The sequence below is a fragment of the Pantherophis guttatus genome, chromosome 6 (genome assembly GCF_059756535.1).
Source record: "Pantherophis guttatus breed Tessera chromosome 6, ASM5975653v1, whole genome shotgun sequence".
NCBI lineage: Eukaryota > Metazoa > Chordata > Lepidosauria > Squamata > Colubridae > Pantherophis > Pantherophis guttatus.
The window spans coordinates 5,398,102-5,425,103 of NC_142068.1; the positions used below are offsets into that span (position 1 = coordinate 5,398,102).

At 45.0% G+C, this 27,002-nt stretch overlaps 1 protein-coding gene across 1 annotated transcript in view; it reads right to left on the minus strand.

Moving 5' to 3' along the window:
• Positions 1-10,251: 10,251 nt before the first annotated feature.
• Positions 10,252-27,002, minus strand: part of LOC117659652 (cytochrome P450 2J6-like) — a 31,784-nt gene continuing 15,033 nt past the window's right edge. The window contains exons 4-9 of the mRNA XM_034407697.3: positions 25,320-25,480; positions 21,040-21,216; positions 19,911-20,052; positions 17,290-17,477; positions 12,816-12,957; positions 10,252-11,032 (exon numbers count right to left, since the gene is read on the minus strand). Coding sequence (XP_034263588.2) covers positions 10,767-11,032; positions 12,816-12,957; positions 17,290-17,477; positions 19,911-20,052; positions 21,040-21,216; positions 25,320-25,480 — 1,076 coding nt within the window. The 3' untranslated portion in view covers positions 10,252-10,766. The remainder of the gene's footprint in view (positions 11,033-12,815; positions 12,958-17,289; positions 17,478-19,910; positions 20,053-21,039; positions 21,217-25,319; positions 25,481-27,002) is intronic.

Below are 27,002 nucleotides of genomic sequence, written 5' to 3' on the forward strand. Positions count from 1 at the left end.
ATAGTAAAAAAATTTAGAACCCACCCCTGGACCAAAGGAATGGCCAGCTGTGGCCCAGGGGCTGTTGGAGGCATCAGAGAGGCTACCTGAAGGCCATGGGGTCGCTGGGACATGGTGGTTGGGCTCTCTGGAGCATGGCGAGCCCTGGGTCTCGACTGCTGCAGGTCCTGACCTAACACTATCAGGCATACATTTTTACCAATGGAGGGAGTGGAGAATCTCGGAGGAGGACAACTGGAGCTATTCCACGGGTGTGGGTAGTCAGACCAGGGGTGAAATCCAGCAGGTTCTGACAGGTTCTGGAGAACCGGTAGTGGAAATTTTGTGTAGTTCGGAGAACTGGCAAAGAACCGGTAGTTCGGAGAAATTTTGAGTAGTTCGGAAACCGGCAAATGTCCAGTTCGCTGGCCCCATAATGGGGTGGGAATGGAGATTTTGCAGTATTCTTCCCTTTCCATGCCCACTAAGCCACACCCGTCAAGCCACACCATGCCCACCAAGCCACGCCCGCAGAACCGGTAGTAAAAAAAATTGGTCTGGCTCACCACTGAGCCAGACCATTGAGGTCCTGCAAGAATTGTATGGGGCTGCTGGGTTTTGGGGTCTGGGGCCAAGAGATGGTTGGCACGATACCCCTCCCACACCCTGGCTTTGGCCTCAACCACACCAACTGGGAAGCATAGATAGAGGTGTCCGGTCCCCTGGTGGTGTCCAGCACATTGGGCCACATCACACCTTGACCTCAGAGGTCCATAGGCCACCCGTAGAATGGGCACGAGTTGGCAGGGAAGATCGTGGTTTAGGTGGGGAGGGCCTTAGGGGCTACAGAGACCATCAGACGCATCACCCAGAGGCCAAACTGGGACCGGCTCTGCAAGTACTGGGCCGCTGGTACCCATCGGTTATTAGAGCGACCTTCAATGGAGAGTCAGGGACGGTGGCTTTATTTATTGGCCAGGTTTTGAACCACATGGACAGGTATGGACACCTTTATACCTCCCAGTGGGACAGTGGGATGGCAGTAACAACTGCAATGGAGGATGAGGCTGCAGAGTGGGTGGCCAGCCTCTATGGAGAGCGTGCGGTGGAGCTGGGGGACCTGGGCCTTTTCCTGGGCACTCTGCAAGAACATTTCAAGGACGAGACTGTAGCACTTCAAGCTGAAGGAGACCTTTTAGGGATTAGACAAAGAGGTAGGCCTGTTAAAGACTACAGGATTTCCGCCGCTTGGCGGGTTGGGTACAGGGCTAGCCTGAGCACTTATTAATGCATCACTTTAAAGGGGGACTTGACCGAGTACTGAGACAGGTGTGCATGTGCCGAGGCTTACCATACCACGTAGACGTGGTATCAGGCTGCTACAGAATTAGACACTGAGTTTAAGGAGGATGTTGTGGCTCCGTTACTGGAGCCTGTGTCATCGGCAGGAGAGGACTCCGAGAGTGAAGGAGAGGAGTTGGCAAGGCCTCCCTCTCCAGGACCCTCCTCTCTGGCAATGCCTTCGGTGTCCACCGAAGGGCAAAAGATAGGGCCGGGGCCAAGCACGTCCACGCAGCCACAGGTGGACAGTGATGAGGGTAATGAGTCTTGGCTGGATCCTTGGCAGCATCGCAGAAATAAGCGCGCGCAACAGAAGAAAAGGCGTGCCCGAGATTAGGCTGAGTCACTGGACCACACCCCACAGGGTATAAAAGGGAGCGTGGTGGCCAGTCAAACCTTGTGACGAACAAAGCTGAAAGCTTCCACGCCATTCTGCATTGCCGGACTTTTGCTATAGACTTTGCTGGATTATCTCTTGACTTGATTGTAATTATTGAGCTGTTTCTTTTGATGTACCAGGAGTGGGGAGAAGTTATCTCTCCTCTTCGTAAATAATAAACTCTTGGCAGGCAGCCACTAGGTTGTTGCCAAGTTCCGTTATCATAAGGAAAAGGATTTTGCTGGCTGGTTTGGTCTTTAACTCTTGAACGTCTGTTGGTGTGTGTGCGTGTGGCTGGGGACAGAACAGAGGACGTGGGGCCCTCCTGCTTCAAAGGGCTCATTTAGGCCTAAAGAACCGGTAGTAATTCAACCCCTGGAGAACCCCTTGTTCTCGGTGGCAGACTGGGGGGGGGGACGCTTCATTGACACTCTTCAGGATTCCAGTATGTGCATGTGCACTGGCTAGCTAGCCTTCATGAGCTGATGCATGCCAGAAACCAGAAGACCAGGTGACTAGTGCCGGCATGCAGGCACATCTGCGCGCACGCGCTCCCGTTTCAGTGCCGAAAAGTTTTGCCAACCCTGTCCTACAACACCTTGAATCTCCGAAGACCTACGCAAGGGTCCTCTTTGAAGACTTTAGTTCAGCATTCAATACCAGCATTCCAGACACTCTTCTAACTAAGCTAAACCAGCTAGCGGTACCTGAACACACTTGTAAGTGGATCATAAGCTTCCTAACAGACAGGAAGCAGCAGGTGAAGCTAAGCAGAATCACATCAGATACCTGTACAATTAGCACAGGGGCCCCCAAGGATGTGTGCTCCCTCCACCTCTCTCTATATACCAATGACTGCATCTCAAATGATCCATCTGTTAAACTACTGAAGTTTGCAGATGAATGGTGTGAATGAGTTTTAATGTTTTTAATTCTTAAATGTTTTTTATAATGATTTTAAATGCATTGTGAGCCGTCCTGAGTCTCCGGAGAAGGGCGGCATATAAATCAAATTAAAAAAAATAAATAAAAAAAAATGGTGGTAGACCTTAGGAGAAACCCTCCCATACTACCACCTCTTACAATACTAGACAACACAGTATCAACAGTAGAGACCTTCAAATTTCTAGGTTCTATCATATTTCAAGACCTAAAACGGACACCTAACATCAAAAATGTCATCAAAAAAGCACAACAAAGAATGTTCTTTCTGCACCAACTCAGGAAGCTCAAACTGCCCAAGGAGCTGCTGATCCACTTCTACAGAGGAATTATGGAGTCTGTCAACTGCACCTCCATAACTGTCTGGTTTGGTTCTGCAACCCAACAAGACAGACACACACTTCAGAGGATAGTTAGAACTGCGGAAAAAACAATTGCTACCAACCTGCCTTCCATTGAGGACCGGTATGCTGCACGAGTCAAAAAGAAGGCTGGGAAAATATTTACAGACCCCTCACATCCTGGACATAAACTCTTTCAACTCCTACCCTCAAAACGACGCTATAGAGCACTGCACACCAGAACAACTAGACACAAGGACAGTTTATTCCCAAACGCCATCACTCTGCCAAACAAATAATTCCCTTGACACTGTCAAACTATTTACTAAGTCTGCATTACTATTACTATTAAACTTCTCATCGTTCCTATCACCCATCTCCTCCCACTTATGACTGTATGACTGTAACTTGTTGCTGTATCCTTATGATTTATATTGATTGTTTCCCAGTATGATTTGATTGCTTATTTGTATCCTATGACTATCATTAAGTGTTGTACCTTATGATTCGTGATGAATATATCTTTTCTTTTATGTACACTGAGAGCATATGCACCAAAGACAAATTCCTTGTGTGTCCAATCAAATTTGGCCAATAAAGAATTCTATTCTGTTCTGTTCTGTTCTGTTCTGTTCTACTCTACTCTACTCTACTCTACTCTACTCTACTCTACTCTACTCTACTCTACTCTACTCTACTCTATTCTATATATATATATATATAAAGATTTTGCATGTATTTACAGGATTCCTGCACATTTCTGAGATGATGGGAGAAGGTTGAAGGGAGGAGGCATTCATTAAGCCTAGCAGAAGCTTCTTAATTGCCAACTGCTGCATCAAAGCCCGCGTAAAGGAGAATTTGAAAAAGGGCCTGTCCACAAAGTTTTAGAAAAGTTAAAACTTTAAAAAGGTTTAAAAAGCAGCATGTTGTGACATCTAGTGGTAGACGTGGATATTACATCAGGAGGCTTTCAAGTTTGGATTTAAATACACAAGATAGGAGAGAATAACAGAGTTGGAAGGGACCTTGGAGGTCTTCTAGTCCAACCCCCTGCTCAAGCAGGAGACCCTATACCATTCCAGACAAGGGGCTGTCCAGTCTCTTCTTAAAAATTTCTAATTATGTAGTACCCCCGACTTCTGAAGGCAAGCTATTCCACGGGTTAATTGTTCTCACGGTTAGGAAATTTTTCCTTAGTTCTGCGTTGCTTCTCTTCTTGATTAGTTTCCATCTGAAAGGGACATAGTGACAGGAATCAATCTAACCTTTGCTATTTGCTTCTGTTAAGAATTGCTTGTGCTGTTTTGGAATTATTTATTTGGAATTAATTCTGTAACCCTCGCTTAGCAAGAATCGTAACCTTTGCTATCCGCTTTCTCGTTTCTGTTGTTCACTTCAAAGACTAGGAACATCCTTGGTGAATAAATAAGAAAGATAGAACAAAACAGTTACCCAGGAACATCCTGCTCCATAGATAACCTGCGCCTTGGTGGCGCAGCAGACTAAAGTGCTGTTAAATAGCACCAGCTGCCTGCAATCACTGCAAGTTCGAATCTCACCAGGCTCAAGGTTGACTCAGCCTTCCATCCTTCCGAGGTAGGTAAAATGAGGACCCGGATTGTGGGGGCAATAAGCTGACTTTGTATAAAAAAAAAGAACACCGCTTGTGGGGGGGGGGAAAGACCTACTAAGCAGGTATATACAAAAGTATGAAGGCTAGTATGAAGTCCGGTCACATAGGGCTGCCCTCCTCTGGGTGCCATCGGCCAGACAAGGTCGGCTGGTGGCCCCCAGGATGAGGGCGTTCTCGGTGGCCGCACCGACCCTCTGGAATGGGTTTCCCATCGGGCTCCAGACGGCCCCTGACCTACGCACTTTCTGCACCGACCTGAAGACATGGCTGTTTCAGCAATTTCCCTGATTTGCTACGAGATTTTATTCCGTTTGGGGTTTTATATTGGCTGTTTTTAGGATTTCTTATTGTTACATGTTTTTATTCTGTGCGCCGCCCCGAGTCCTACGGGAGAAGGGCGGCATATAAATTTAATAAAATAAATAAATAAAATAAATATTGCTTAACGCATTGTAAGCCGCCCTGAGTCTCCAGAGAAGGGCGGCATATAAATCGAACCAATAAATAAATAAATAACGGGGACTGCCCAGGAGCGCAAACACACACGGCTACAAGGGATGCTCTGTAAGATAATGAAAGCATGGACAGGACATGGACGAAGGATGCTCCATGGATAAGGGAGGCATGAGCAAGATATTGCCCATGCTAGGTAACAAACGTTTGTCTCTGATTGGCTACCTGTGGATATAAGATGTTGGGGTCACACTCTTCTCGGGTGTGGCTTTTTCCTTGCATGGTTGTTGTCTGTATGTTGTGGAATAAGTCCCCCAGCTCTTTCTTTGTACAAATAAAAGCTGTTATTTTCCAAGCCTCTTCCTGAGTCTCTCTCTCTCTCTTTCTTAGGCATTCTGGTGACTCAAGTGCATTTTTAATTTAATATAATTTAATATTTAAATTTATACACCGCCCTTCTCCCGAAGGACTCAGGGCGGTGAACAGCCATAGGTAAAAAAACATAGAATACAAAATTTAAAAACAATTTAAAATATATTAAACAATTTGGCTCGACAGTTAAAATCCCCCATTTAAAATTAAAATTTAAATTACACCATTGGAGAGTTAGGCCAGCCCAGCTTGATGAAATAAAAAAGTTTTGAGGGCCCGACGGAAAGTACGTAGATCCGGAATCGTCCGTATCTCTGGGGGGAGCTCGTTCCAGAGGGCAGGTGCTCCCACAGAGAAAGCTCTCCCCCTGGGGGCCGCCAGTCGACATTGTTTCCCCTCTCTGTGGGAGCGTACTGGCCGGTGGGAGGCTCTCAACGGCAGAAGGCGGTCTCGTAGATATCCAGGTCTAGAAATGGATATCTCGTAGATATCCATTTTTGAACCTTACACTTCCATTGCTTCTTGTCTTGCCTTCAGGTGCTTTGGAAAATAGTTTGATTCTTCTTTGTGGCAGCCCCTCAAATATTGGAAGACTGCTATCATGTCACCCCTGGTCCTTCTCTTCCCTAAAGTAGACAAACCCAATTCCTGGAACCATTCTTCATATGTTTTAGCCTCCAGTCCCCTAATCATCTTTTTTGCACTCTTTCCAGAGGCTCTGCATCTTTTTTTATCCTACGGTGACCAAAACTGGGATGCAGTTTTCTAAGTGTGATGCAGTATTTGAAGAGCCTTGGTAGCACAGTGGACTAAAGCACTGTAATTAACATCTGCTGCTTGCAATTACTGCAGGTTCGAATCTCACCAGGCTCAAGGTTGACTCAGCCTTCCATCCTTTCTAAGGTAGGTAAATTGAGGACCCAGTTTGTGGGGGCAATAAGCTGACTTTGTATAAATATACAAAAGTATAAAGGCTATTGCTTAACGCATTGTAAGCCGCCCTGAGTCTCCGGAGAAGGGCGGCATATAAATTAAAGCCAAAAAAAAAAAAAAAAGTGTGGTCTTATTAAGGCTTTATAATGCAGTACTAATACTTCATGTGATCTTGATTCTTTGCCTTTGTTAATGCAACCTAGGATTGCATTGGCCTTTTTGGCTGCCGCCGCACACTGCTAGCTCATGTCTGTAACATCCAGGTCGTGGTTGTCCCAAAGGTGATTTTTTCCAAGAGGCAACTGGACTTTCTGGTTTTTCCTTGAAGATGTTTCACTTCTCATCCAAGAAGCTTCTTCAGCTCTGACCGGATGGTGGGGAATGGAAGGATTTATTCTCCTTGCAGACAGCTGGTCATTTGCATTCCTTTTAGAGAGTCCTTGAGGCCACTTGGAGGTTGATCTATGTACTCAGGGTTGATTCCTCCCAGTTCCGCCAAGGTGGTAGCAGTGACAATATGACGTCACCGAACCGGTTCTGCCTCCCACCGCCCCCCCGCCCCCCGCGTTATTCTTACCTTTTATTTGGCCCCACCCCCAAATCTATTGCTGCCTCCTGAGTCCCAGCTGATGGCTAGAAGGAAAAAAACTGTTTAAACTCTTGCCGCAGGGCTTCAAAGGGCCGCCCTACAGCTGATCAGTGGTAAAAGGCAGTTTGGTGGTAGACCAGTGCCTGCAAAAATACATGAGTAGACCGATGCCTGCAAAAATACATGAGTAGACCAGTGTCTGCAAAAATACATGAGTAGACCGGTGCCTGCAAAAATACATGAGTAGACCAGTGCCTGCAAAAATAAATGGGTAGACCAGTGCCTACAAAACTAAATTGGTAGACCCATGCCTGCAAAAATACATGAGTAGACCAGTGCCTGCAAAAATACATGAGTAGACCGGTGCCTGCAAAAATAAATGGGTAGACCAGTGCCTGCAAAAATACATGAGTAGACTGGTGCCTGCAAAAATACATGAGTAGACCAGTGCCTGCAAAAATACATGAGTAGACCGGTGCCTGCAAAAATAAATGGGTAGACCGGTGCCTGCAAAAATACATGAGTAGACCGGTGCCTGCAAAAATACATGAGTAGACCAGTGCCTGCAAAAATACATGAGTAGACCGGTGCCTGCAAAAATAAATGGGTAGACCAGTGCCTGCAAAAATCAATGGGTAAACCAGTGCCTGCAAAAATCAATGGGTAGACCAGTGCCTGCAAAACTAAATGGGTAGACCAGTGCCTGCAAAACTAAATGGGTAGACCCATGCCTGCAAAAATACATGAGTAGACTGGTGCCTGCAAAAATAAATGGGTAGACCAGTGCCTGCAAAAATAAATGGGTAAACCAGTGCCTGCAAAAATCAATGGGTAGATCAATACAGCTCTGCAAGCAGTTAAAAGCCTGGTAGACCAGTACCTCTGCTAAATCCTAAAGAATTATCACATGACCATCAAGCCATGCCCACAAAATAAGCCACACCCACAGAACCGGTAGTAAAAAAATTTAGAACCCACCCATAATTCAGCCTTCTTGGAACTGCTGAAAGGACCGTGTTGTAGACTGGAGATAGATGATGTCGTATCTCTCCCCTTCTGTTGAGGCTGTTCAATTTTGACATAGATGGTGTCTTTGACCAGCTGCCTGCAAGGAGTATAAATCCTTCCATTCCCCACCATCCGGTCAGAGCTAAAGAAGCTTCTTGGATGAGAAGCGAAATGTCTTCAAAGAAAAACCAGAAAGTCCAGTTGCCTCTTGAAAAAAAGCACCTTTGGGACTGCTGGCTGATATTTAAGTGATTGTCTGCTAGGACTCAAATCAAATCAAACCTTTATTGTCAATGCACAACATGTGTACAATGAAATTGAATGAGCCTCCCTTGGTGCAGCCCCTCTCCTCTCCCGGAAACCCAAAATACACCTCAATAACTCAATAAATGAAAGAAATAGAATCCCTAAACCCAAATAAGTAATAACTAACACACGTTCCCATATACCTATATGTATGTAACATTATATTATATTATATTACATCGGTATGAACATGTTGCGCGTTGCTAGTGGCCCTGTGAGTTTATCATATTAAACCTGATTGCGGTGTTATGTTGCGTTCAGAAGTCTGACAGCCCACGGATAAAAGCTATTTTTCAGCCTGTTTGTTCAGCTGGTTATGCTTCTGTATCTCCTGCTGGATGGTAGGGGAGTAAAGAAGTGCTGATCTGGGTGCGAATCACCCCTGAGGATTTTCCTCACTCTGTTGAGGCAGCGACAGTGGTGGGTTGCCCCCAGTTCAGACCGGTTCGCAAGTACCAATAGTAAAACTGGCGGGAGGCCCTGCCTACCGCCCTGGATGTCGTCATCAGCGATCTGCGCATGCGTGATCCCGTTGCAAACCGGTAGTAAAGGTAAGTAGAACCCACCCCAGGCCAGCGAGTCCTGGCGATTTTGTCCAGCAGTGTAAGGGGACAGCCAGTAGTGGGTTGCTACCTGTTCGCCCCGGATCAGGCGAACTGGTAGCAGCTGTGGCGGGAGGCTCCGCCCACCTACCCGGACATCTCTGTGCATGTGCAAAAGCTTCTGCGCATGTGCGGAAGTGTGCTCATGAGCGAACCAGTAGCGGCCGAAATTGAAACCCACTACTGGGGACAGCCCATAGTTTTTCAAGAAAATTATTATTAAAATTATTTCAACTCCAAGATCCCTCTCACAGTTACTGCTATTGAGTCAGGTTTCACCCTAATCTGTATCTGTACATTTGATTTTTCTTGCTTAAGTGTAAAATCTTATTTTTCTCTACATTGAATTTCATTTTGTTAGATAGGGCCCAGTGTTTAAGTCTGTCAAGATCCATCTGGATTTTGAGCCTATCTTCTGGGGTATTGGCTATTCCTGCCAGTTTAGTGTCATCTACAAATCTAGTGAGTTCCGCTTCTGTTCCCTCATCTAAATCATTTATATTGAAGAGTACTGGGCCTAAAATAGAACTTTGGGGTACCCTACACTACTTACTTCCCTCTATGTAGATTCGAATCCCAGAAGGGTATGGCTAGCTGATGAGAGCTAAACAGCTTGAAATAGCTATACTAGTCTCCCTTTATTTCTTTGTCGGTAAATTTAAATTTAACTCTATGTAGATGTAATTCCATTGAGGTGATCCCTCTCGTAAGTCCAAAGGATCATGAAAAAAAAAGCAAAAATTCCAATTGGAGGAAAAAAGAATCTCTCCTAGAAGAGAGTAATAATTAGCATTCCTTTTTTGGGAAGATTCATCTGGGAGATTACTGCAAATATACTGTTTATATTATTTTTAAATCTTTAGCTTTCCTCATTTCACTGATATCAGCAAAATATAAATTTGGTATAAAATGGTTTGTCGTGAATGCGACTGCTTGAGGGCTCCTGGATTGGAGCTGAATTGAAGAGGGAAGGAAAAAGAGGAGAAGGAAGGAAGGAAGGAAGGAAGGAAGGAAGGAAGGAAGGAAGGAAGGAAGGAAGGAAGGAAGGAAGGAAGGAGATTATAATGAGAGTGAGGGTGGGTCTGAGGGGAGTCCTGCCTTAGCAGTTGGCCACTATAGGCGCCCCTGACATGCCCACCGTGGCCACACAAATTCCAGCCCTCCGAGGTCAAACACAACCCTGATATGGCCCTCAATGAAATCGAGTTTGACACCCCTGGATTAGAGGCTCAGTTAGAAGGGAGCAAGTGGAACTAGATAAATGACAACAACATAGAGAACGGCCCAATGCTGATGTTGCCGGCCTGGCTGTATTCAAAAGCCCATTGTCAGGTTCCAAAAGTCTAGGAAAAAAACTCAGCACGCAAAAGCAGTAACCAAGTTTGTTTATCCTGATATCGGTACTAACTGACCACCTTAAAGTGTTACAGGAAGGAATCTTCGTTGGAGCTGACGCTCCGTGCTCCCCATCACCTTTTAATCATCATACAGCTCCACCCCAGTGCAATCACTCAATTATCCAATTACCCCGTATCCCCCCTCTCCCTCCCCAATCCATCATAATCCGCTTCAGTTGTTCCACGCTGCTCCGTCTTTCCTTAAAGTGAGAGATGGTGATAAACTGCTTCAGTGCAGGACCCTGACATCATCTAGCGTGGGCTGGGAAGTCAAAGGGAGAGGCATGCCTCGGGGCTGATGATCCAGCAGAACAGGCACAGAGGAAGGGTCGTCGGCGAAAGTGTGCAGCAGAAGAACGGCGATCCCCACATGAATGGCGGCCCCAAGTACCGTCGCAGGGCTGGGGCTGACACCCATGTTGCAGAACGAGACCAGGTTGCATATATTTTTCTCCCACAACAAGGAGGGCTCAAGACTTGCTTTCTTTTCAGGCAAAAGTTGGAGGAGGCAAACCCAGCTGCTTGGATTCCCAATCCCAGTATCCACATCTGCCATTCAGGCCTGATATATGGGCCTCTCGAGGAATTGCACAGATGTCAAAGGAATGAGGCTTCAGAGTGCCTCCCCAGATCGGGTCAAGTTTTATATCTTTTGATCCGTCGGCCAAGTGGAAGTTGAACGTTTGCACAAGGTTGCTAAAGAACAGGAAGAGCTCTGTCTTTGCCAAATTATCTCCCAAACATGCTCGATGACCTAGGAATGGAGAGGAAAACAACAAATCAGTGCTGGCAGTGATTGATTAGGAAAGAAGTGGAGAACAAGGCCCCTTTACAACTTCTGGGCTTCCACTCCCAGAAATCCCTCACGGCTGTCTCAGGAATTCTGAGAGTTGAAGTCCCTCACGATTATCTCAGGAATTCTGGGAGTTGAAATCCCTCACGGCTGTCTCAGGAATTCTGGGAGTTGAAATCCCTCACGGCTGTCTCAGGAATTCTGGGAGTTGAAATCCCTCACGGCTGTCTCAGGAATTCTGGGAGTTGAAATCCCTCACGGCTGTCTCAGGAACTCTGGGAGTTGAAATCCCTCACGGCTATCTCAGGAATTCTTGGAGTTGAAGTCCCTCACGGCTGTCTCAGGAACTCTGGGAGTTGAAATCCCTCACGGCTGTCTCAGGAATTCTGGGAGTTGAAGTCCCTCACGGCTGTCTCAGGAATTCTGGGAGTTGAAATCCCTCAAGGCTGTCTCAGGAATTCTGGGAGTTGAAGTCCCTCACGGCTGTCTCAAGAATTCTGGGAGTTGAAATCCCTCACGGCTGTCTCAGGAATTCTGGGAGTTGAAGTCCCTCACGGCTGTCTCAGGAATTCTGGGAGTTGAAATCCCTCACGGCTGTCTCAGGAATTCTGGGAGTTGAAATCCCTCACGGCTGTCTCAGGAACTCTGGGAATTGAAATCCCTCACGGCTGTCTCAGGAATTCTGGGAGTTGAAGTCCCTCACGGCTGTCTCAGGAATTCTGGGAGTTGAAATCCCTCAAGGCTGTCTCAGGAATTCTGGGAGTTGAAGTCCCTCACGGCTGTCTCAAGAATTCTGGGAGTTGAAATCCCTCACGGCTGTCTCAGGAATTCTGGGAGTTGAAGTCCCTCACGGCTGTCTCAGGAATTCTGGGAGTTGAAATCCCTCACGGCTGTCTCAGGAATTCTGGGAGTTGAAATCCCTCACGGCTGTCTCAGGAACTCTGGGAGTTGAAATCCCTCACGGCTGTCTCAGGAATTCTGGGAGTTGAAGTCCCTCACGGCTGTCTCAGGAATTCTGGGAGTTGAAATCCCTCACGGCTGTCTCAGGAATTCTGGGAGTTGAAGTCCCTCATGGCTGTCTCAGAAATTCTGGGAATTGAAATCCCTCACAGCTGTCTCAGGAATTCCGGGAGTTGAAGTACACAGGTTGCAAAAGGGATGGGCAACTATGTTGGTGGCCACAGCTGTATGATTGTAGAATATGAAAACTAGGTAGCATTTGGATTGCATCATCATGGCTGCCATCATGATTTTTTTTTTTAACCACAATCTACAGACATCCCTGTTAACAATCCACCACAAAGTGCTTTTTTCTGATTTAAAACACTCTTGGTACAGATTACTATATTCAATGAGGAATGTTGACAGTAGCTCTATCTTTCAAGCTCCCCAAAATCAGAAGGTGTGTCCATCACTAAATACATGTTTATAGAAGTGAAACAGGAATAGTCAATAGCAATACCACTTAAAACTTATATATCACTTTACAGTGCTTTACAGCCCTCTCTAAACAGTTTATAGAGTCAGCCTATTGCCCCCAACAATCTGGGTCCTCATTTTACCGACCTCGGAAGGACGGAAGGCAGAGTCAACCTCGAGCCGGTTAGGATCGAACTGCCGAACTGCTGGCAGTCGGCAGTCAGCAGAATTAGCCTGCAGTACTGCATTCTAACCACTGTGCCACTGGGGCTCTAATGCATCTCATTAAAGAATCTATGAAAATGTTAGCAAGTTGAACGAGCACCCATAGAAAATGGGATGAAAGCTTCTGGGCAGGTGAAATTCCCGTCTTTGTCAAGGAAATGGTTTGGGTTGAAGGTGAGGGGTGCCTCCCATTCGTTGGGATCATGCAAGGCCGACGCCATGTTCGGGAAAAAGGTGGTACCCTGTCAAAAAGAGAAGGAGGACTTAAGTTTTGCCTTTCACTCTGAGGGAAGAAAAAAAATGGTTATATCTGCTGGCAACGAGGCTGAAGTGAGAAATCCCAAGGAAATTTCATCATCGATACATGTCTTTAAAGAACACTCTTCTAAAAAATACAAATAGGCTTAGAATTTAGAATAACAGAGTTGGAAGGGACCTCAGAGGTCTTCTAGTCCAACCCCCTGCTCAGGCAGGAAACCCTACATCACTTCGGACAAATGGTTACTCAACATCTTCTTAAAAACTTCCAGTGTTGGAGCATTCACAACTTCTAGAGGCAAGTTGTTCCACTTATTAATTGTTCTGACTGTCAGGAAATTTCTCCTTAGTTCTAGGTTGCTTCTCTCCTTGATTAGTTTCTACCCATTGCTTCTTGTTCTACCCTCAGGTGCTTTGGAGAATAGCTTGACTCCCTCTTCTTTGTGGCAGCCCCTGAGATATTGGAACACTGCTATCATGTCTCCCCTAGTCCTTCTTTTCATTAAACTAGACATATCCAATTCCAGCAACCGTTCTTCATATATTTTACCCTCTCCAGTCCCCTAATCATCTTCGTTGCTCTTCTCTGCACTCTTTCTAGAGTCTCCACGTCTTTTTTACATCATGGCGACCAAAACTGGATGCAGTATTCCAGGTGTGGCCTGACCAAGGCCTTATAAAGTGGTACTAACACTTCACGTGATCTTGATTCTATCCCTCTGTTGATGCAGCCTAGAACTGTGTTGGCTTTTTTGGCAGCTGCTGCATACTGCTTTAGGTTAAACAACAGTCATTATTATTTTTTTAAACAAAAAAAATCCTATTCTAATGAACCTAATTTTTGAAGCTGAATTTGGCTGATCTAAAAAAAATTAAGCAGGTTGGGACGATGGATGAGAAACCATCAGGAAATCTATCTGAGCTCAACGTCTGTGGAGATTCTCAGTCATCCTGGTTATGATTGTCCCCAAAATGCTTTTTCAAAAGGCAACTGGACTTTCTATGTTTTTGCTTGAAGGTATTTTGCGTCTCATCGAAGAAGCTTCTTCAGCTCTGACTTCCCCACCGTCCAACCAGAGCTGAAGAAGCTTCTTGGATGAGAAGTGAAACGTCTTCAAGGAAACCCGAGAAAGTCCACCTGCCTTTTGAAAAAGCACCTTTGGGACATCTGAGGTCAATGTTAGGCTGGGCAGATGAAAAAGAATTCCTCCTGGGAGAAAGCAAAGCGGAACCATTTCTGATTTGTTGCCATAAAAATGATATACAGGTCTCTATGAAGTGACAGCAGCTGAACTCCACTCAAAAGAGATCAAACGTCCATTTTGTGTGCGCAAATCAAGAAAGGACTTTGTGTATTTTCAATGTTTGCGCTTCAGCATTAACAAAGAATAACCTTAGTTTCAGACAAAGATTGATGAGGACCTAACATGCCAAATCAGAGTGAAGGACGGTCATTGGAAACAGATGCACTTCATAGCTAACCCCAAGGAGTACAAAATATGGGTCGCAATCTCACAACACAATCTCCCCCTTTGAATTTTGGGCACATCGAGTACATCTTGTTCTCATTTTCTCTGCCCTTCAGCAGGGAAGAGGCGTGTCAGGAAACAGACGCAAAACAAATGAACGGTGATAATTATTCCTAATATTACAGTAGGTGTTTGGGAATAGCTTTGCTCATGACCTTGTAGGTATGAAACAAAGGCCAATAAATTATTGCTGCTTTCTTTCCCCCATGTGCTTGACCTCTCTTGAAGTGCTGCAGCTTTTCGAACATATTGAAGTCCAACATTTCTGGAGAACAGCTGTGATTATGAATATATACAAATACAGGTAGTCCTCTGTTAACAACCGTATGTTCAGCAACTGCTTAAAGTTACAACAGTGCTGAAACAAGGACTGATGTGTTGTGGCTCCGTTGCCTGAGCCTGGGCTATTGACAGATGCAGACTCTGAGAGTGAGGGAGAAGAGTTGGCAAGGCCTCCCTCTCCAGGACCCTCCTCTCTGGCAATGCCTCCAGAGTACACCGAAGGCCAAGAGATAGGCCCAGACCCAAGCACGTCCCCGCAGCCACAGGTGGACAGCGACGAAGGAGATAAGTGCTGGCTGGATCCTCGACAGCGGCACAGGGAGAAGCGTGTGCAGCAGAGGGGAAGGCGTGCCAGAGATTATCTGAGTCACTGGACCACACCCCACAGGGTATAAATGTGGGTGTGGTGGCCGGTTCAGTTTGTGACAAGCAAAAACTAGAAATAATCCATGATCTCTGCATTACTGGACTCCTGCCTGCCTTGTTGGACTGCGTTTGGACTAATCCTTGTATTGCTGAAACTTTGCCTGCTTTATCGGAATGCTTGCAGTCTAATCTTTGTTTTATGTGAGTAAAGCCTGAATTGGCAGCTAGCCACTGGGTTGCTGCCAGTTTTATCTTTAAAGACTTTGTCATGTGGCTTATTAACTCCGGGCCGTCTGTGGGGGTGCGTGTGTGGGACGGGGACAGAACATAATGGCTGATCCTCAAAGTCTCAACTATTACACTTCCCACAGTCAGTTCCATCCATCCTAGGCATCATAAACAGAGGGATAAAATCAAGATCACGTGAAGTGTTACAGTAATACCACTTTATAAGGCCTTGGTAAGGCCACACTTGGAATACTGCATCCAGTTTTGGTCGCCACAATATAAAAAAGATGCTGAGACTAGAAAGACAACAGAGAAGAGCAACAAAGATGATTAGGGGCTGGAGGATAAAACATACGAAGAACGATTGCAGGAATTGAGTTTGTCTAGTTTAACGGAAAGAAGGACCAGGGGTGACATGATAACCATATCCTAATGTTTGAGGGGCTGCCACAAAGAAGAGGGGATCAATCTATTCATCCAGTTTTGGTCACCACGATATAAAAAATCATTGTTGATTTTTTACAGCGTGTTGAGACTCTAGAAAGATGTTAGGGGACTGGAAGTTAAAACATGACAAGCGGTTGCAGGAACTGGATATGTCTAGTTTAATGAAAAGAAGGACCAGGGGAGACATGATAGCAGTCTTCCAATATTTGAGGGGCTGCCACAGAGAAGAGGGGGTCCATCTATCCTCCAAAACCCCTGAAAGCAGGTGGGGGCACCTACCCTGTAGAATCAGCTGCCCCTGGGGTTCCGGGTGGCCCCTGACCTTTGCTCTTTCCGCCGTGGCCTTAAAACATGGCTATTTCGCCTGGCCAGCTTGGACTGAAAGGGTTTTAGAGGGGATTTCAATGGTTTTTATAGTCTTATAGTTTTATTGGGTATTTTTAAAGGAAGGATTGGACTGTATGTGTTTTATTGTTTTTTTTGTTTTGTTTTTAATTTTGATTTATATGCCACCCTTCTCCGGAGACTCAGGGCAGCTTACAATACACTAAGCAATAGCCTTCATTCTTTTGTATATTTATACAAAGTCAGCTTATTAAACTGATCCGTTTCGGGGTACACTGGTATAATTTTAAATCGTTTTTTAATTGGGTTACTGATTTTAATTTGGTATTGTATTGTGATTTGTATTGATGTTGTCATTTTGTAAGCCGCCTTGAGTCCCTAGGGAGAAAGGCGGCATATAAATCGCAATAAATAAATAAATAAATAAATAAATTGCCCCCACAAACTGGGTCCTCAATTTACCTACCTTAGAAAGGATGGAAGGCTGAGTCAACCTTGAGCCTTGGCGAGATTCGAACCTGCAGTAATTGCAGGCAGCTGGTCTTAATAACCAGCTTAATAACAGGGTGCCTTAAACCACTGTACTACCAAGGCTCTTGTTGTGAGCCGCCCTGAGTCCTTTTGGAGAAAGGGCGGCATAGTAAGTCCAAATAATAAATAAATAATAATAAAGAAAGAAACAATGGATGGAAATCAAGGAGAGAAACAACCTAGAACTAAGGAGAAATTTCGCGATACTTAGAATCAGGGGAATGACTAATCGTGATTCATGTGTTTGGCAACTGGCTTACAATTACGGCGGTTGCAATGTCCTGCCGTTTGCAACCTTCACCGCCGGCTTCTGACAAGCAAAATCAGTAGGAAAGTTGACAGGAGTTCACAAATGTCAATCGTGTGATATTGCACCTAACGACTGCATAGAATTCACCTAATGAGCGTAACAGGAATTGCCAGAACCGCCACTGTAAGTGGATGCAGTCCCATGACGTTGCGCTTAACAACAGAGTCCTCGGTCCAATTACCATCGTTAACCAGTGACTCCCTTTATTGCATGTGCTTCGTTCTAGCAATAGGGGGAGGAGAAGAAAAGAAGGCTTCAGATCAGAGGGATTCGATTACCTTTTTAATGTGAAACTTCTGGATCTTTGTGTCTCTTAAGCAGAATCTGGGCATTCCAATCGAAATGATGTTGCTAAAGCGCTGGATTTCGTGAATCACAGCATTTGTGTACGGAAGTTTCTTGCGATCCTCGTAACAGATCGACTGGCCCGGTGTTAGGAGGGTATCTATTTCCTTTTGGACTTTGGCTGTGGAGAAACAAAGATTTTGCACATTAACTAGAGCTAGGATTGAATAAACATCCAGGAGTGGTCCCAGCTGTCCATGGTCTATTTATTTATTTATTTATTTATTTATTTATTTATTCGATTTGTATACCGCCCTACTCCCGAAGGACTCAGGGCGGTGAACAGCCAAACAATAAAATAACATAGACATAAAAAATTTAAAAACCAGATAAAATCAAATTAAATTATTTTGGCCCAGACAGATTAAAACACCCCAATAATTTAAAAACAGATTAAAATTTACATATTTAAAAGGGAAGAGATTAGGCCAAGCCCGCCTGCTGGAATAAAAAGGTCTTCACAGCGCGGCGGAAGGTGCGCAGATCCGGGATCCTCCGTATCTCCAGGGGGAGCTCGTTCCAGATCATAGGTGCCCCCACAGAGAAGGCTCTCCCCCTAGGGGTCGCCAGCCGACATTGTTTGGCTGACAGCACCCGGAGGAGTCCCTCTCTATGAGAGCGTACTGGCCGGTGGGAGGCTATTGGTGGTAGTAGGCGGTCCCGTAAATAACCAGGTCCTAAGCCATGGAGCGCTTTAAAGGTGGTAACCAAAACCTTGAAGCGCACCCGGAAGACCACCGGGAGCCAGTGCAGCTCGCGCAGGAGAGGTGTCACATGGGAGCGCCACGTCGCTCCCATTACCACCCGCGCGGCCGCACTCTGCGCCAGTTGGAGCCTCCGGGTGCTCCTCAAGGGGAGCCCCATGTAGAGAGCATTACAATAGTGCTAATAGTACAATATTAATGGCAGAAGCTCAGCCTAGCAGGAGGGAATGATCTAGACCAGAGGTGTCAAACTCTTTTTCAGCCTCTGAAACCTCCGTTTCAGAAGCTGGGCGGGGCTACATTCAGAGTATAAGATGCACCCAGATTTTCACCCTCTTTTTTGGGGGGAAAAGATGTGTCTTGTACTCCGAAAAAAACGGTAGTTCTCAGTCATGATATTCCGAAGGCCATTCCCTTCAGCTAAGCTCTCAACAACCCTTGAATCAGCAGAAAATTTTACCAACATATAATTTGCTATTGCTGGTCCTTATCCAATCACAGACACAAGACAGCAAATATGTCCCACTTAAATTCAGGGCATATTAAAGATAAGGGTTAGTGAATTCTCCTGGCACTTTCTCACTCTCCACCTACCAAATGACATGCTCTAGTAGGAAAACATCCAGCTATCTTTCGCCTTGAGGTTAGGGTGAGGCTGTGAAGAGGACAAATTTTGACACATATCTTGCTCAGCCCATTAAGCAGTCTGTCAGAATGTGCTCTGGATTTGCCCACACATTTTACACAACTGGCATCTCCATTGGGATCTGGATTTAGGGCTCCTCTGGTAGAGCACTAAACCCTTTGTGCTTTATTTTAAAAATCAACTTCCATGAGGGTCAGCTTATCTTTCAGTTGGGGGCCTCTTTCCCATGCTTCAAAGAAGTTTTTCTTAGAATGTATTGTCTCAGGAGCTCTTCCCGCTTTTAAAAAAAGTATAGTAAGGGGGTTAAGAAGAGATTGGACAGCCACTTGTCTGAAATAGTATAGGATCTCCTGCTTGAGCAGGGGGTTGGACTAGAGAACCTCCAAGATCCCTTCCAACTCTGCTATTCTGTCATTCTTTCCCCTGTCAAGTTATTCCTGACTCCGTTTCCCTTTCTTAGCTGAGGAAGCCAGCATTGTCCAAAGACACTTCCATGGCCATCTGGCTGGCATGACTATACGCCAACGCACATGGAGCGCTATTAGGTACACCTAGGTACACCCACATTACACCAATTCTCCACTCCACTGGCTCCCTATTGGTCTCCGGTCATAATTCAAGGTGCTGGTTATTACCTTTAAAGCCCTACATGGCTCAGGGCCAGGTTATCTTTGAGACCACCTTCTACCGCATAGCTCCCAGCGACTGGTAAGATCCCTCAGAGTTGGTCTCCTCCAGGTCCCGTCAGCTAAACAATGCCGGCTGGCGGGCCCGTGTGGGAGGGCCTTCTCTGTGGCTGCCCCGGCTCTCTGGAACCAGTTACCTCCTGAGGTCCGGACCATCCCCACCCTATTGGCCTTCCGAAAAGCGGTGAAGACCTGGCTCTTCCGGCAGGCCTGGGGCCGTTGATCTCGCTCTTGCGATCTGGCAAGATCTGGCTATGACAGTCATTTAACAACCGCAAGGAGGATTGGAGGGATTGGAGTCCTTGAACGAGGCGATTGCATGGGCACCTCGCTTAACAAATGTCATGACTTGAGACCATAAGGAGCAGCCTCCATTATGATTGTAAGTTGAGGACTACCTTTAACTAAAGAATTCTTTCAATAATAATTGTCAATTGCAGATGAAGATGAAGATGCTACAAGTAGCATAGATAGGTTAAAAAGGTCCTATCTCATCCATCCCATGATGCTTCTCTCACCTTGAATGTCAGGATAAAGCACCATATATAACAATCCCCAGTGGAGAGTGGTGCCTGATGTCTCTGTCCCCCCCAGGAAGAGATCAAAGATGCTCTGAACCATATTTTTTTCATCATAGGGTGATTTGGGTTGGTTCTTCATCTGCAGAACAAAAATGGAGAAATGAATATCTGAGAAACCTTGAAGGTCATCTCTTCCTTCCAGTCCTTGCCTGTTGCAATACATATTAGAATCTATTTTGTATTGTAACAATTACAAAATCATTCAGCTAGGAGATGGCAGTGTTTAGTTTGCATCTATGGTTATAATCTATGGTTCTATTTGTTCTGAGGAGAGTTTCCTGTTTCCTGTTACAGTTTAAAACAGTTGAGCAGTAAAGCACATGGTGACTGTACTCTTTGTTTGCTCTGTGGTACTACCCGCGTTTCCCCAAAAATAAGACCGGGTCTTATTTTCTTTTGGGCCCCAAAATAAGCACTAGGGATTATTTTTGGGGGGTGTCTTATTTTTTCCCCCAATGTATGTGAGGCTCATCTTCTGCTTGCTTGCGGCGTACCAGTGCTGCCACTGCCATGAGGAGCTGCCCCATACGGCCTGCAATGGCTTATCTCAGGGCCCCTGCAGCCAGTCCAACCATGCCCCGACACATGGGGCAGTTCCACCCCCACCTCACCTCATGGCTGTCATATCATGAGCAATCAGATGGAACGGGCTAGCAGCCAGCTGCGCAGGCTCTTAAGTAAGGCTTTTTGGGGGGTAGGGCTTATATTAGGCACACATGTAAAAACATGCTAGGGCTTATTTTTGGGGTAGGTCTTATTTTCAGGGAAACAGGGTATATATAAACAGACTTTTTAACATTGCCAATTTCAACAGTTGCAATTTCTCTCTTTTAGGAAGGCAGGGACAAAAAAGGCAGTCATTTGCTCCTATAGATCTCAGAGCCCTGTTATCCACTCCGATGCTGCATTGTCACAATCCCCAGAGATGACGGTACTCAAGGCTACTATACAGCTTGCTGGCTGGGGAATTCTGGGAGTTGAAGTCCACCCATCTTGAAGTCGTCTAGATTGGAAAGCCTTTATATTATAAGTTGTCTAACAGTCACACAAAAGAGTATCCACTTACTTTCTCTATTTCATCCAGGTACAAATGGATGAAGTCTTGGGTTTTTTCTCGATGGTCTGCTTCTTGGTGCTTCTTGATCTCCTCTCTTATGAATGACTGAACAATGTCACGTGAGCAAAATGCCTTCTGGTGACGTCCTGGGACATGCTGCATAATCCAGGGGAAAATATTGTACAGCTGATGGAAGAGAAGAAACATCACCTGAGTTAGGCAGCCATATCGATGAAATGAAGACATAAGGATTAAACAGAGGCAAAAGGAACTGAGAGCCACAGTGGTGCAGTGGTTAGAGTGCAGTACTGCAAGCTACTTCTGCTGACTGCCGGCTGCCTGCAACTTGGCAGTTCAAATACCACCAGGCTCAAAGTTGACTCAGCCTTCCAACTTTCTGAGGTCGGTAAAATGAGGACCCAGATTGTTGGGGGCAATATGCTGACTCTGTAAACTGCTTAGAGTTTACAGTAAACTGTAAAGCACTGTGAAGCAGTATATAAGTGCTATTGGTCTTCCTTCCTTCCTTCCTTCACTCACTCACTCACTCACTCACTTTTGTGGTGACACAGTGGTTAAAATCCAGTATTGCTAGCTAACTCTGCCCACTGCCAGCAGTTTGATCCTGACCAGCTCAAGGTTGACTCAGCTTCCATCCTTCTGAGGTGGGTAAAATGAGGACCCAGATGGTTGGGGGCAAGAGGCTGGCTCTGTAAACCGCTTAGAGAAGACTGTAAAGCACAGTAAAGCAATATATAAGTGCTATTTCTATTGCTATTTGAGAGCAAAATGGTGGAGAACGATCTTGAGAATATTCTTGGCAGAAATTATCAAGACTTTGATATGACCAGAACCTTCTACTCTACTTTCTTTAACTTGAGGATGAATTAAATTCTAGTTGTTTTGAACATCTTTGGAGGAAGAGGCATAAGAAAAAAAACCTGAGTGTCAGTGAATGATTATTTCCTTATGTTTCTAATTCCTCCCCACCCCTTATTTTTATTGCTCTTATCTTTTGGTTTTACTGTTGTATTTGCAAATATCTTAGCATTGTATTCTCCTTTTCAGGGTTTCTGAGAATGTCCAGGCAGTTTTTTCTTTTATTTTAGTAGAACATAATATTGAGGCAGAATTCTAGGTCCTTCGTTGAATCAATCAATCAATTAGAATAAATAAATGACCTTTGCGATCAGATTATAAGCAATTGCGTTTGCTTCGCCGATGATGTAAAAATATTTAACACCATCGACAATGCTGCTACTCTTCAAAAAGACCTTTGAGTTTGTGTCGAAATGGTCAAACAATTGGCAACTCCAAATCTCAACCAACAAATGCTCTGTCTTACACATTGGCAAAAGGAATCAGAACACAAAGTACCAGCTGAGTGGACACGACCTTGTAGATGATCCTCACTCTGTCAAGGATCTTGGAATACTCATATCTAATGATCTAAGTGCCAAAGCCCACTAAAAAGGCATTACGAGTTGTTAACCTAATCTTGCGTAGCTTCTTCTCCGGTAATATCACACTACTAACCAGAGCATACAAAACCTTTGCTAGACCAATTCTTGAATACAGCTCATCTGTCTGGAACCCGCACTGCATATTGGACATAAATACAATTGAGAAAGTCCAGAGATATTTTACGAGAAGAGTCCTCCATTCCTCTATCCGCAATAAAATACCTTAGGCCACCAGACTTGAAGTTCTGGGCTTAGACAACTTAGAACTAGGCCGCCTTCGGTCGGACCTAAGCGTAGCTCATAAAATTATCTGCTACAATGTCCTTCCCGTCAATGACTAATTCAGCTTCAACCACAACAATACACAAGCACACAATAGATACAAACTTAAAGTGAACTGCTCCAAACTCGATTGCAGAAAATATGACTTTAGCAACAGAGTGGTCAATGCCTGGAATGCTCTACCTGACTCTGTGGTTTCATCCCAAAACCTCCAAAACTTTAACCTAAGACTGTCTAGTGTTGACCTCCCCCAATTCCTAAGAGGTCTGTAAGGGGTGTGCCTAAGCCCACCAGCGTGCCTACCGTCCCTGTCCTAATGTTTCCTCTATTGGTACCTATTTTATGTATCCAATTATGGTTATACTTATTGCCTAATACATTCTTGACAAATAAAATAAAAAAAAAATTAAAAATTAAAAAATAGAATAGAGCTGGAAGGGACCTTGGAGGTCTTCTAGTCCATCCTCCTACTCAAGCAGGAGACCCATTTCAGACATGTGGCCATCCAGTCTCTTCTTAAAAAGTGATGGAGAACCCAGAACCTCTGGAGGCAAGCTGTTCTACTGGTTAATTGTTCTAACTGTGTGAGAAAAATAGGAATTATTCCTGTAAAAGCATAACCTGAGTTACGCCATTTTGAAATCATGTTAAGGTTTTGTTTTACTTTGTATAACCTGATTATATAATTTAGCTGACATTTAAGAACATGAGAAAGGAAATGTGTAATTCCTGTTTTTGAGAAGATGTTTGTTTTGCAGGAAATACGTTCCTGGGTTAACTTGCCCTTATTAATTAAAGGAAGTACGCAATTGATGTTTTTGAGGGGTATTTCTGTTGGGAATTGGGGAATTTCCAGGGTGGAATTATGTACTGCATATGTTATATAAGATGTTATGTAAGATCTGGAACTGATTCCCAAGGTACTTTATTGACGTGTATTCTGAATGTCCTGAAGACTATAAAAACTTGTGTAAATTGTTTTATTTCCGTCTTTCTCTACTTTAGAGAGAAAGTCCCTTTGCAAAGAATAAACTCTGTTACAGGATTATTTCGGTCTTTGTCTCTTTAAAACGATAATGGGATTTACCTGTCGACCACAAACTGTCAAGAAATTTCTCCTTAATTCCAGGTTGCTTTCCCCTCTTGGTTAGTTTCTATCCATCAAAATAAAACTATAAAGCAGGAATAAGCAAGAACATTAAGTCTAGAGTCTCAAATTGATGTATCTGTCCCTTAAAGTCCGAGATTATCATTTCCCCTTGGAGGGGAACATTGGACAGTATCATTCTTCATCTTAAAAATGTGGCTGTCCTTGTCCCACAGGTGCTTTTTCAAAAGGCAACTGGGCTTTCGTTTTCCTTGAAGACCTTTCGTTTCTCATCCAAGAAGCTTCTTCAGTTCTGAGGAAGATCTTCAAGGCAAAACAAAGTCCAGCTGCCTTTTGAAAAAACACCTTTGGGACAACCATGATCTGGGTGACTGAGAATCATTACAGATGATTGGTCACACAATTTTACCGCCAACACAAAAAGTTTTACGACCAAAACAAATGACAACCACCATGGGCTGGCTCCATTATGGTCGTAACTCAAGGACTATCTGTACGGGAAACCCAACCAATCTCACTCGGCAAGGATGGGATCAAAAAGATGGCTGCCACCACAATTCAATCAAAGACCTGTCCTTTTCACATCTGTGCCACCTGTGTGACCCACCCAAAAAAGGGGCTGGGTTTTTTATTGCACCGTCGTGGCCGCCATTTTGACTTTTTGGACTCCTCTCGCTGCAGATAGATGTTGTGGCTCCGTTACCTGAGCCTGTGTTATCGGCAGGAGAGGACTCCGAGAGTGAAGGAGAGGAGTTGGCAAGGCCTCCCTCTCCAGGACCCTCCTCTCTGGCAATGCCTTCAGTGTCCGCCGAAGGGCAAGAGATAGGGCCGGGGCCAAGCATGTCCACGCAGCCACAGGTGGACAGTGATGAGAGTAATGAGTCTTGGCTGGATCCTCGACAGCGTCGCAGAGATAAGCGCGGGCAACAGAAGAAAAGGCGTGCCCGAGATTAGGCTGAGTCACTGGACCACACCCCACAGGATATAAAAGGAGCATGGTGGCCAGTCAAGCCTTGTGACGAACAAAGCTGAAAGCTTCCACGCCATTCTGCATTGCCGGACTTTTGCTATAGACTTTGCTGGATTATCTTTGGACTTGATTGACTCTGTAATTATTGAGCATTTTACTTTGATGTACCAGAAGCGGAGAGAAGTTATCTCTTCCCTTCGTAAGTAATAAACTCTTGGCAGGCAGCCACAAGGTTGCTGCCAAGTTCCGTTATCATAAGGAAAAGGATTTTGTCGGCTGGTTTGGTCCTTAACTCTTGGACGTCTGTTGGTGTGTGTGCGTGTGGGACGGGGACAGAACAATAGACCTGCTTCCAAGCTAGCCTTTAGTCCCCATTGCAGGTTTTTTGACCCACAACCTGTAGGATTGTTCAGTGACCGTCACATTTTGATTTTCTTTAGAAAAAGGAAAGACGGAATCAGCTCACATTAAACATGACACTGTCAGAGGCATTGAAAATCTTCTCCATGGCTTCCAGCAGGTGGTGAAAAATCTTGTCTTCTGTGGAGAAACGATGTCCAAAGACTACCGCACAAATCACGTTGGAAACCGCGAGGTTCAGGGCGAAAGAAGGATTCATGGGTTTTCCTGCAAAGAGAAAGAGGGACTCGGTGACTGGCATGCCTCTTGCAAAGATTGCATAGGGCCTGCGGAGAAAGACTAAGGATGACATGATATCAGGGGTGAAATGCTCCCGGTTCGGACCGGCTCGGGCGAGTAGGTAGCGATGGCGGCGGGCAGTTCGGAGAACCGGTAGCAAAAATCCCTGCCCCCCATCCCCCCATGCCCAGTTGAGCCGGGTGATCATCAGAGGCTTTTTTTTTTCTTTTAAATGCCTCTGACGAGCCAAGCTCTGATGATCCAAGCTCTGACGATCCCAGCTGAGTTGCCTGCCAATCAGGCAACTCAGCTGGGATCGTCAGAGCCATTTAAAAGAAAAAAAAGTTTTTTTCTCGTAAATGGATCTGACGAGCCAAGCTCTGACGATCCCAGCTGAGTTGCCTGATCGACAGAGGTTTTTTTAAAAAAACCTTCTGACGATCAGGCAACTCAGCTTGGATCGTCAGAGCCATTTAAAAGAAAAAAAAGTTTTTTTCTCATAAATGGATCTGACGATCCAAGCTCTGACGATCCCAGCTGAGTTGCCTGATCGACAGAGGGTTTTTTTAAAAAACCTTCTGACGATCAGGCAACTCAGCTGGGATCGTCAGAGGCTTTTGAAAGCATTTTTTTTACATGGTTTTACGTGTAAAAAATGGTTTTAAAAGTAAAAAAAAAAATTGGCCACGCCCACCCAGTCACATTACCCCCCCCCCCAACTAAGCCACGCCCACAGAACCGGTAGTAACAAATTTTAGATTTCACCATTGCATGATATGATAGCATCTTCTAGTCCTCGAGGGGTTGCCACAACGAAGAGGGAGTCAACCCTGAAGGCAGGAAAAGAAGCAACGGATGGAAACTAATCAAGGAGAGTCTGTAGAGATTCTCAGTCATCCAGGTCATGCTTGTCCCAAAAGTGGGGAATGGAAGATTTATATTCCTTGTAGACAGTTGGTCATTTGCATCCTTTTAGAGGGTCCTTGAAGCACTTGGAAGTTTATCTGTATAAATCCCTCCATTCCCCACTATCCTGTCAGAGCTAAAGAAGCTTCTTGGATGAGAAGCGAAACGTCTTCAAAAGAAAACACAAGAAAGTCCAGTTTCCTCCTGAAAAAAAGCACCTTTGGGATAATCAAGGAGAGAAGCAACCTAGAACTAAGGAGAAATTCCTTGACAGTGAGGACAATTAGCCAGTGGAACAACTTGCCACCAGAAGTTATGGATGTTCCATCACTGGAGGCTTTTATGAAGAGACTGGACAACCATTTGTCTGAAATGGTGTAGGGTCTCCTGCTTGAGCAGGGAGTTGGACTAGAACAGGGGTCTCCAACCTTGGCAAATTTAAGCCTGGCGGACTTCAATGCCCAGAATTCCCCACTGGGACGTCATATGTGTGAAGAATGGTCAAAAATCCCTTTTCCAATGCTGTTGCAATTTTGAATGATCACTAAACGAATGGTTGTAAGTCAAAGACTACCTGTACATTCATCTGTATCTATTTATCTAT